The 12,153-nt window shown below is 37.1% G+C and overlaps 1 protein-coding gene and 1 non-coding gene across 13 annotated transcripts in view; one reads left to right on the forward strand and one right to left on the reverse strand.

Annotated features, from left to right (window-relative positions):
• LOC112056339 (rho guanine nucleotide exchange factor 15) overlaps nucleotides 1-12,153 on the reverse strand; it is a 123,151-nt gene that overhangs the window by 29,201 nt on the left and 81,797 nt on the right. For 8 of the 12 annotated variants that reach the window (XM_052881760.1, XM_052881766.1, XM_052881759.1 and 5 more), the window contains 5 exons: nucleotides 9,071-9,279; nucleotides 7,841-7,985; nucleotides 6,752-7,124; nucleotides 5,721-6,014; nucleotides 4,422-4,582 (listed from right to left, as the gene is read on the reverse strand). In XM_052881760.1, the coding sequence (XP_052737720.1) occupies nucleotides 4,422-4,582; nucleotides 5,721-6,014; nucleotides 6,752-7,124; nucleotides 7,841-7,985; nucleotides 9,071-9,279 (1,182 nt within the window). The remainder of the gene's footprint in view (nucleotides 1-4,421; nucleotides 4,583-5,720; nucleotides 6,015-6,751; nucleotides 7,125-7,840; nucleotides 7,986-9,070; nucleotides 9,280-12,153) is intronic. The other 4 variants (XM_052881770.1, XM_052881764.1, XM_052881765.1 and 1 more) reach the window with 3 other exon arrangements.
• Nucleotides 7,208-7,279, forward strand: Trnae-cuc (transfer RNA glutamic acid (anticodon CUC)). The gene has a single exon. It is a non-coding gene; the product is annotated as a tRNA-Glu (tRNA).

A 12,153-nucleotide genomic window follows, 5' to 3' on the forward strand; every position in this document is an offset into this window, starting at 1 on the left:
TACAAAGTAGGTACATACCTACTGAAAGAGTCCGAATCACGTAGGTAATATGATAAAAATCACATCAAATTGCACATTCATCTTAATTCTCAGACTTACCGATTTTGAAATAACTTTTTTCATGTCAACAATCCGACAAATATTACGTGAACTGTAGTTTTTTTAATCACTGATATAATCTTAATCCGAACCAAAACAATAATAAAGTAATGAATAATTAATTTCGTTCTCTTTTTACAGTTATAGTTAATTTTATTGATAAAATAAAACAAAAAACTCGTCCGCCCGCTCGGAAAGATTTAATATTTTAATTGGCAACGATAACCATAATGGATGTTGTAAATTGGAAAGGCACGGCACAAGGTTAATTCGTATAATAAAGTATGGCAAAACCGAATATTTTGCCATTTTAGAGCTTAAATATTATGAGTATCGTCACTCATAATCTGAGGAATCAATAAGCAAAGGTTGATGATATATGATTACCTATTCGATTTTTTCCATCTATAGGTACTTATATGCATATAAAAAGAAAACAATTATGCAATAGCGTTAAGAATAATTGTTACATACAAACACTAGCGGATTTACCGCAGTTTCATGCGCGTAAAATATAGCTTTCTTAATCGCCGATAATGTAGCTTTCCGTTGGTGAAAGAATTTTTAATTAGTAGTTAAATCATGAAAGCGTAACAAATAAAACAACCTTATTTTTGCATTAACAACTACATTCCCGCATTGTGAATTTACGCAGTGGTTAGTTCATGTGATTTGGGATCCCGAGGTCCTGGATTCGAATCTTGGGTCGGGAGATATATATTTACTGAGTTGGTTGTGGGACACCCCCGTGCCTCGGAGAACACGTTAAGTCGGTCACTGTCATTATCATTAACATCTGTCAGCAGTCGCGTGCACTAGGTTTTTAACTAGGGTAGGCTCTATACGTACAAACTTGTTTAAAATGTAAAATTCCTTCTCCAATACAGGTTCGTAAGGAATCCTCAGGGTATGCATTGCGTTTATGCATCTATGAAGTGTACGCCACTGTCTGACAGTGATTACGAATAACGTGACCTGACCCTGTAATAGGCTGTTTCAAATAGGCTGATATCGATGAATGTTTAATGCTAGCCACCCACCATCCAATAAGCTCACATGCCTGCAGAGTCGGTCGTGATCTGCATGGTCATGCACATCGCGACATACACAACACACGATCAGTTTTATCGCACGTCAAGCCGTTCGCGCTGCAGGCATGTGGGCTTATTGGATGGTGGGTGGCTAGCATTAACGGGAAAGTCCTACAACAAGATTTCCCTCTAGCACCAACTTTGATAATATAAACCGCGGAGCGACGGCTGGTAATGTATAGATTAGAGTAGTGTGTTCAGAAAATTTTAAAACTGCATATCATGTACTACCTGACGCCGTGCGGTTTCACCCGCGTGGTTCCCGTTCCCATAGGAATGCGGGGATAATATACCTATAGCCTATAGCCTTCCTCGATAAATGGGCTATCCTAACACTGAAAGAATTTTTCAATTCGGACCAGTAGTTCCTGAGATTAGCGCGTTAATCAATCAAACAAACAAACTCTTCAGCTTTATAATATTAGTATATCATATATAATGTACAATTAAACATAAAATTGTGCATGTGTGCACTCAGTGGAGAAGCTAAATTCGGATCACTTTTGCGGTGATTTTGTAGACACGTAACATATCTAATATAAAATATCTCATAAGCTTAACGTGCTAATTTGGTCTTATATATTACAACATAACTAATACCATAACCAATAAGTAAACAGACAAATGTATATGAATGTAACATGAAAGTAATGTCGTATGGTAGGCAAACAAACAGAACAAAGACAGTGCAAACATACAAAGACGAAGCAGTGACACGAATACCACAACCAACCTCCTGCCAATGAAAATAACTAATATGTATGTATTTACAAATAGTTGTATTAAATATAATTTATAGAATGGGCGGAATAAACTGGTTTCTTTAGTTCTGTGTAAAAAAAAAAATATAAAATTTCAAACTCATTTGACCTTAGGAATTTCTACATTGCTAACGTTCATGTATAAACTGTATTCAAATCTATGTCAAGCCAAACTAAATTCTTAGCTTTGATATTTTTAAAAGACGTTGATAGTCTATAAATCAGTTTTAAAACACTATCAAAATATTTGTGTAAACTTAAATAACTTCCTTTGATAATATTTCATTATTTTGTAAAGTCCTCAATAGTGACCTAAATATAAAAAATCGTGACATGTTTTTTATATTTTCACACTACACACTAATTTTAAGGAAATAATGTTGTATGTACAATAAAAGCAAAAAAAATAGAGTTTAAATATTTATTGGTATTGGTACATTTGTTATTCTGCTATTCAGGTTTCCTACATTTTAATACAGTTGTTAAAACAAATATTATGAAAATTAGGCCCTTTCTAGAATTCAGAAACATAACTCTTTTTAAATATAACTTCTCAAAAAGAAAAAAAAGATGAATAAAAATAGGCCTGTAGTCTTCTTCTTCTTTCTATTAATGTTTAAAAAAATACTTTAAAGTTAAAATATACATTTTTATTTTTTTAAGCATTCAAAATATCGTCATTTTAGCGCACGCGGTGTGATGCCATTGACGTGACGCCATTCATGTGATGGCGCATGACGTCACAAATGTTAAAGAAAATTTTGTATTACCTAGTTGTTGCCAGAATTTGTGCATGCGAATGGTTACGTTACTTTTTCAATAGCGCCACAAAATTTCAATTGATTGGGCTGTTAATACTTATGGCAATGTCACGACAAAAACAATATTATTCCTAAACAAGCAATAAAACTGATACAAAGCATATTTTGTTCAGTCCATAAACTCGATTTCAAAGGGGTTGGGTATATAACAAAAGAATGGACCGATAAACCTCCTGGCTACATGCAGAATCATAATCTGCATGCATTTCTGAGTTCAAAATTGTACACAATATGCGATCCTCATATTATGCACACTCAATTCTTTACAGCGCCTGGTCTAAATGTCAAACGAGTCTAGCTAGCTAGCTAGCTAACTATTTTATGAAAGTGACCAAGTAAAGCTAGCGAGTAAGTTGACTTTGGTGATATAGGCCATGTTTATCAATCCTTATTAGTATTTTTTTATATATTAGTTATTTACATGGTCGGAGGTTCTGACCTCTGTTTAGCGCTGTCTTCGTTTCCTTTATCAAGTTCCGTTTATTTTGGAAATAAATATTATTACTTGTCACCTTGGGAAAGACGTCAACTGAAACTAAAACTAAACTACGAGTATGTAAGAATATGTGATGCTTTTAAAAACGTCCAAGACAATCCATAAATACCTTAACAAAAATCAACAATTAACATCGTAAAGATTGTTAATTTAAAACTGTAAAATTTAGGTAAAGTTAACAATCGGGATATGTAATACAATATTCAATGTTGTATGTTGTTATACATATTAAGTTTGCATGCCAAGACTCAATTTAATATATCTAATGGTCATAATTCTGGTTTCTACTGGGCATTCGGCAGTATTTTTAACCGACTCAGCGGAAGGCGGTGCTATTCCAAATAAGCTCTTATTTCATTTTGTTTTTGGCATCGCTTTTAAACCGATCAATAGAAAGGACATAGGTACGATGTTATCTTTCTCTTTTTGGAGTAATCTATCTTTACCTTTAAAAAGATTTTATACATTGTCAGTAGGGTATTATTTAGCCACAATCATAGCCTATCACTAGTCTAGACTGACTAGACACAGGTTTAAAGGTGAATTTACGTGACTATATTCCATCTTTTTAAGTAAATTAAGTTTTTGAAATCATAAAAAAAAATATAGTTAAAGTTAATCTTCATAGGTTCTTAACAGGACGTTCAAATCATTTTTATTATATTCAAGAATTTTATTAGATCTATCTATAAACAGTAGTCTATCCAGATATTTTTTAGCCTATTCTCATATATATATATTCATTCTGAGTACCTACCTATATTATGTTCTCAGTATATCTTAAAATTGACACTAGGTAACTAGTGGACTTCATACCATCTATAAAACTATCGAAGTAGCAATTTCCTGCTTCCTACTATTCTGTTTCTGACAACTAGCTGTTTTCATTATTCTGTTGGTTTAAAACGAATTGCTTTAAAACATGGACTATTAGAGCAAATAAAATCATAAAAGATATGTAACTTAGCCAAGTCATTTTCGAGTTTTAGCGAGAATAACGAACGGCAATTCGGACTCGTACCTATATATCTCGGTATGTGTAACGAATTAAATCTACCTACCTACACGTATTTCCTGTACTAGAAGGTGTGGAAGTTTCAGTCGACGTCTGTCCCAAGACACCCAAGACTCCAATAATCAAGCTAGTCCCGACCTTCGTTCACAGCGCTAAGGTCAGTATGAGCGGGCGGCGGGGGCGGCGGCAGTGTCGGCCGCTCCAGCGCCAGGCATGGCACGGACTCGGACCATGCACGGAGCGTACCGTCGCGCCGCCGGTCGCTCGGCGACAGCGTCTCCGCGCCGCCGTTGTCGCTGCTGAAACGATAGCCTGGTTAAGCTGGAGAAGTCCAAGTCAAAGAATACGATATCCTGGTTGAGCTGGAAAATATGCCAAGTCCAAGTCAAAGAATAAACGTTCGTACGGAATTATATTTTTCTGACGTGTCATGTCGTGACGGATGAACAGAATCGGTATAATACATTTTGTATGCGGCACATCAGAAGCCATCACGACATGTTACAACAGGTAAGTGTAAACGTTGCCATATAAAATGTATGATACTAATTTTGTTCTGATGCGTCACGACACAACACGTCAGACAAATGTAAATCCGGCTTAAGGCGGAATAATATTTGGTATCATACATAGTGTCGTGAAGAAACTGAATAGGTGGGGATTTTCATCTTTCTCCTAACAAGTTAGCCTGCTTTCATCAGATTGCACCATCACTTCGGTTTTATTTACTGAATAGTAAAAAGTATAGAAACCATAATATAACACATGCGCTAGAATACGGCAAGATTTTGCCGTATTTGAATATCAGCCGTTGACAGCGTCGTCCTTGTTTTACGCATGGTGCGGGGATTTATGTTCCCGTAAGTTTGGAAATGAGAAAATTAAATATAACAATATTGTACACTAATAATAATAATTAATGTACGGTCAAATAGTTGCCGTATTATGGAAAATAGTTTTGTACAGAGCGGTGCGGCAACTATTTTGCCGTACGCCTACCCGTCCGAACCCCGTAACTTTGCATTAACTCAATTTGAAAATTATTTCTCTTACTTTGTGTTTGTCTTTTTTTTTATTACACCACAGAATAAAGAATAAATACAGAATGAATGTTTAGAAGCAGCGTGGTGATGCCGGTGAAACCCTTAAAAAACTAACGCCACGGGTCTCCTTGACATCTGCATATACAAACTTTAGACTATATAATATTCAAAATTTAACACTATAATCAATAATTACCAATAAAAAATACACCATCTTATTTCTCTGGTTTTTGCAAACAGTTTTCAATATATATAAAAACAAAAGACGCCATTTTTTTAATAATATTGATAATCACTGATGCGACGCTTCGTGTCGTTCCTACCGACTCGAGAAATATTCGCTTAATCTGTGGATTACACGTATTTACATCCATCTTTTAAAAAAAACACTTACCAATTGCTAAAACCGGAATCCCCATCCATAGAGTCAGTCAAATAGAAGGTAGAGTTGGTGATCTTCAAAGCGCTCGGCACTTCGTTGATGTCCACCGCCATCGACGTCGCGCGTCGGAAACGAGACTTGAAAGAGAAGTATGTCTTCCTCGACAGAGTCCCACTGTTCTTGGTGTCGCTGGTAGGGGTGGTGGGCTTCTCTGGGGGAGGCTTCTCTGGGGGAGGCTTGTCTGGTAGCGGTGGTGGAGTGGTGGTAACTTCACCGTTGCTATTCCTTTTGTCTCCTAAACTAGACCTGTGGATGTAAAATACCTTGTATTATTATCATTGATGGCTTCCGTGGCGCAGTGGTATGCACGGTGGATTTGTAGGTCCTGGATTAGATCCCCTATTAAGGTTTTCTTAATTGGTCTAGGTCTGGCTGGAGCCTTCGGCCGTGGGTTTTCATCATTTCATGATAAGAAATTCTCAGTCCAGAAAAAGAAAGTTATTATATTACGAGATTACCTCCATGTGGAATGTTGAGTCAACTGTTATTGTTCCGATAGTTGTTTCAGTCAATGACGAACAGCTTCGACCAACACCTTAAGAAGCTATCACTTAACTGTTGGATCAAGAGTCGGATACAAAAGGCAGTGATTCTTGAGACGGCGCGTATTGTGAAGAGGTTCCTCACTCTGGAGCCCTGACCGGTTGCTTGGGTCAAATGTCCCGCAGCGGGAGGGTTAATTTTTTTTTATAAGTTTTTAATAGTGTTATGTATATTTTGTATTTATAACATTGTTAAAAAATAAAAAGAAAGATTAATAAATAAGCACTATAAGTGGAAGCACTATTAAATTAAATTTCAAATAAAATGTCTGATAAATTCGCATAAAATGTAAAAAATCTCAATTATGTTTATAATAATATTCAGGGACTTTGTAACACAAATACAGATTTTTTTTTAACTACAAGTCATATTTTTATTAAAAAGAACTGCTATAAACATTAAAATCTAAATGTAGGTATGTAAGGTAGATGGATGATTACCTATTAACTCCTTTCTCCGCTGTAGTCTTATTTATCGATTTTTCTGGCAAAGGTTTGTTCGTCCCTCTGTCAGTTAACCCCGTTTTAACAACCTTTTCTGTTACCCCAGTCTTGATTCCCCCCTTTTCCCCTATCACAGTTTTCAATTCCTCCTTAAAAGTTCCAGTTATCTTTGCCAAGGGATTCTCAGTCTTGTTCAGTGTATTTTTGGTGTCATTAAAGTTGACATTTGAGTACACGTGCTGTATTTCAGGCTTTTCGTAGTTAGCATAAATGTTGTTTGGAGTCTTCGCTTTTATTGTATTCTTCGGTACGTCGTACGTTCCGTTTTGGTTGTTTGATGATTTGGCGAATGGATTGCCGTCCATTGCAACTGAAAATATAAAAAAATCATTATTAGAATATAAAAATAATCGGGCAATCAAGCATTATGATATTTTTGACTTCTCCAACATATCCGATATGGTCTAGTGGCTAGGATACCTGGCTCTCACCCAGGAGGCTCGGGTTCGATTCCCGGTATCGGAATTTTTATTTGATGTTTTTTTTTTATATTTTTATAATTATTTTTTTATTTTAATTAATAAGAAGAAGTAATATCGTCAACAATTTTTTCTTTTTATTTATTAGATGCAATGGACTTTTTAATAGACTTTAAAAAAAATGGAGGAGGTTCTCAATTTGAGTGAGTTTATGTTTCTTTTTTTTTAACTTGTAGGAGTTAGAAGGCGGTGCTATACCAAATAGGCTCTTGAAGTTCATTTTGTTTTTTCCGGCACAGCATTCAAACTTATCAATAGAAAGAACATAGGCACGATGTTATTTTTCGCTTTTTAGAGTTTGAACTCGGTTAATTTTTTTTTTGTTTCTTCACTTCTAGCTTTGTGACCGTAAACGTCACAGTATACAATTTCGTTCACTTATTTCAGTTATCTTGATTCTATCATTGTAACACAAAAGTACTGAAGCGATTTTCGTGAAAATTAAATGGAACCAATCTGGAATCTTTCAACAAAAAAAAATTAAAATAGTTTTTTAAGTGGCGGTGTTTGAAGGCTGTGGCGTGGCTCCCGTGACATTGAAACTCACCGGAGTATCGCTTGGTGAGGTTCCTCTTGATCTGGCGCATCTTGCGTTGAGCAGCGTTCGCGATCTTGGTGAGCGTGTAGGGGCCGCCGCCGGGCGGGGTTGGCAGGCGGGACGCCGGCAGCGCGGGCGGGGGGAGGGGCGCACTCTGCAATGTATTATAATATTATATTATATATGTCCTACTAATATTATTAATTTATGAGCCGTGATAGCACACAGTGGATATGACCTCTGCCTCCGATTTCGGAGGGTGTGGATTCGGTCCGGGGCATGCACCTCCAACTTTTCAGTTGTATGCATTTTAAGAAATTAAATATCACGTGTCTCAAACGGTGAAGGAAAAACAACGTGAGGAAACCTGCATACCAGAGAATTTTCATAATTCACTGCGTGTGTGAAGTCTGCCATTGGGCCAGCGTGGTGGAATTTTGGCTTAACCCCTCTCATTGTGAGAGGAGACTCGAGCTCAACAGTGAGCTGAATATGGGTTGATAATGATGAGTAATATTATAAACGCGAAAATATGTCTATGGATGTTTGGATGTATGTTTGGATGTTTGTTACTCTAACGCCGCTACTGCTGAAGCGATTAGGCTAAAATTCTGAATGGAAATAGATTTTACTCTGGATTAACACATAGGCTACTTTTTATCCCGAAAAAATCCATGGTTTTCCGAGATTTGCGAAAACTGATGATTTTGATGATATGAATGTTTGTTACTCTTTCGCGCCTCGACTACTGAACCGAATTAGCTGTAATTTGGTATTGAGATATATTATAGCATGGATTAACACATAGGCTACTTTTAATCCCGAAGCGATTTAGCGTTCCAGTACGATGTCGTGTAGAAACCGAAAGCGATGTGGATTTTCCTCCTCCTCCTAACAAGTTAGCCCGCTTCCATCTTAGATTGCATCATCACTTACCATCAGGTGAGATTGTAGTCAAGGGGTGAGTTGTAAAGAATAAGAAAAATTCAGGAAAATACTCGTGTGATGATGTCAATGTCTGATGAATGTCAAAGTCGAAGTAAATTTATTCATTTATTTCAAACATCGATCTACTATGTCGACAGTATTCTCTCTACGTCACGGATTTTTAAATTATATTCATATTAATTATATATTATCCTTTTCAATAACCATGGGGGAATATATTTAAAAAAAATCGTTTTTTTTTTCATATAATATGTATTGCTATTATTATTTGATTATATTATTTGTATTAACCTTCTCATGATCATCGGAATCGCTATCGCTATCGAAAGAGTCGAAGTCGTCGTCAATCGGAACGGGCGGCACAAGCGGGGCGGGCGGCACTCGCTGGGTGGGCGGCACTCTTGGAGCGGGCGGCAATCTCGGGGCGGGCGGCAGCGGCAGCTGTGGTGCCGCTGGCTCCAGCGACTCATAGAAGTGGCCCGAGTCGCTACTGTCGCATTCTGTAAATAAGGAAAATTTAATTAAACCGTGCGGACGGGGTATATAAATTCTTTGTCTAAAAAAATAAACTCCTTCGTTTCGCTAATGGTTTGTTTCTCTCGTCTCGAGATATGTCGTGGAATTGTGTGTATTATAGATTTAGTAATCGCTTAGCTCGAGCGCTTTTTCTATTTAGGTAAGTACGAGTTTATGTTAAGTGTTTGAGATAAAGAAGTAGTATGTAGTCCAAAGACAACCCTCCTTATGGTCATAATTACAATTTGTTAATTTATTTTATTAAGTTACAAAGTTTGACCAGACACAAAGCGCCTTTCATTCTTGTCTTAAAACGAAAATCTCCTGGACATACAAGTTCTTTTGTATGGATTTGGATCCCCATGTCCAGGAGATTTTCGTGCTCCTAACGAAGGTGCGTTAAAAGGTATAACATAGTGAACATTAGTTATACTCATAGCAGCATGTCTTAATAATACTGTGCCCGTCTATTTGAGACCTATGCCTCTGCTGAAATTACTTTATGTGTTAAATGTCCAAGTATTTTCCATAACGAACTCTGCTCTGACACATGACTGCTAGACATCGCAGACATAAGGTCAGAGAAATACAAGTAATATCAGCATTGCTACTGTGAGCATTTAAGATTGAGCATATTTGACAAACAGGCGTATGCTGACCGGCTCTGGTTCGACAAAAGGATAAATGAAAGGGCTTTTGATTCTGTGAACGGCTTCCTGGACGTGGTACACATAACATTAGACGCTCCAATATTTCCGGTGAATCCATGTAGCCATTTATGATTTTATAAAAATGATTCAAAGATGACCAACACGCGAGTGCAAACTGAGGCTATTGTGGAATTGTATGTGAGGTTGCGAAAGTCCGCCAGACGTGCGTGTTTGTGGTTGCCTCACGGATCGCCGGTTATGTAAGAGGCATGCACTGCAATACTGCCCGCGAGCCTTGACATTTTTGTCACTGCATTTTAGGACAGGTACTAGCTAACGTAGAAGGAAACTGATACTTGGTTTTTCAATTTTCAAGGTAAACAAATCGAAAACAAGAGGAAAACTATGCTAAATTTATTTATTCGTAGGTATATGAATTAAAAAAAAAACAATTTCTGATCATTAGTCAAGACTTACAAGAGTAAAATATCTAATCTTGGCAGCAATGATCAGACAGACAGTGATCCTGAGATATATTTAGGGAAAAGCCCAATTTTCCCTGGAAAACTAAAAACTATCCATAGTTTACAAAAGACACACAGTAGATACCTAAGACAAAACAAGAAATTGTTTATTAAATATTCCTTTATTATAGAACAAGTCAGTGTGTCAGAGGATTACAAAGTCAAAAACCTAATTAAAGACTTCAATTTAATCGATTTAACAATACTAGTTAACCAGTTTACAACATCCACAGTAATGATGACCCATCAATATCTGAAGCTAATAGCCACTAATCTAACGATCATTAGATCACATTTTAATGAACTTGCTTCTTTTAATAATGATTAATCGTTGCAGTTACAAAGGAACTTCCTTACAATTCTCGACATAATTCGTTTACGATGTACAACAAATATGTTCAGTGTCTACATAAATCCAGTGCATGAGATAAATTATAAACGAATAAGTAGGTACTTCATTTCACTATTAAAATTCACTTCTATTACATATTTGAACTCCCAAGTTTATTACATACTACAACCAATACATCGTTCAATGTTTTTTACTAGTAGCCCAGAAAACATATGTACCTAGTAGGTACCTACTAGCGTTGGCTGTATTTACGAAAATAATTGCAGCTTTCCAAGGAACGTTTCTCTGTCTAACTTTCTATCTAACACCATAGGTTTGTTTTTTATTTTTTACAAGTTAGCCCTGGACTACAATCTCACCTGATGGTAAGTAGTGATACAATCTAAGATGGAAGTGGACTAACTTGTTAAGAGGAGAATGAAAATCCACACCCTTTTCGGTTTCTGCACGACATCGTACCGAAAAGCTAAATCGCTTGGGGGTACGTTTTTGTCGGTAGGGTAGTAACTAGCCACGGCCGATGCCACCCACCAGCCAGATCTGGACCAATTAAGAAAACCTCAATCGGTCCAGCCGGGGATCGAACCCAGGACCTCCATCTTGTAAATCCACCGCGCATATTACTGCGTCACGGAGGTCGTCAATATACGACAGATATAGAAAGAAACACGAATTCGAGACTCAAAACATCGTCATTGCATCGCTACTCTAAGGAATTTCGCTTTATAGCGTGCATCAGGAGCAAGGAGCCAAAACGTAAACCTACCGCACTACTTGTTCATAAAAATTCAATTGTTCCAATTCTCACACTCCTAGATGAGCGCAATATTCAGAAGATAAACAGAACAAGAGTACAAGGCAAGAGCTTGCTGGACTACGTAAGTCTGATTCTAAAAGATAACTAAAAACCTGCCATCAGTGCTTGTGTCACAATGCTCTATAGATTAGATCTGTTTTGGAACTAGTTTTTATAACCAGAATAGTTTCTTGTCTCTAATGTCCAGTGAGAGCCGTGATAGCCCAGTGGATATGACCTCTGCCTCCGATTCCGGAGGGTGTGTGAGTTCGAATCCGGTACAGGACATGCAACTCCAACTTTTCAGTTGTGTGCATTTTAAGAGATTAAATATCACGTGTCTCAAACTCTCAAATTTTCTTAATTCTCTGCGTGTGTGAAGTTTGCCAATCCGCATTGGGTCAGCGTGGTGGACTATTGGCCTAACCCCTCGGCCCTCTCATTCTGAGAGGAGACTCGAGCTCAGCAGTGAGCCGAATATGGGTTGATAATGAATATCCATTGTGGTCAGGTTACCATATACATTCTACATTCTA

The sequence above is a fragment of the Bicyclus anynana genome, chromosome 5, assembly GCF_947172395.1.
Source record: "Bicyclus anynana chromosome 5, ilBicAnyn1.1, whole genome shotgun sequence".
NCBI lineage: Eukaryota > Metazoa > Arthropoda > Insecta > Lepidoptera > Nymphalidae > Bicyclus > Bicyclus anynana.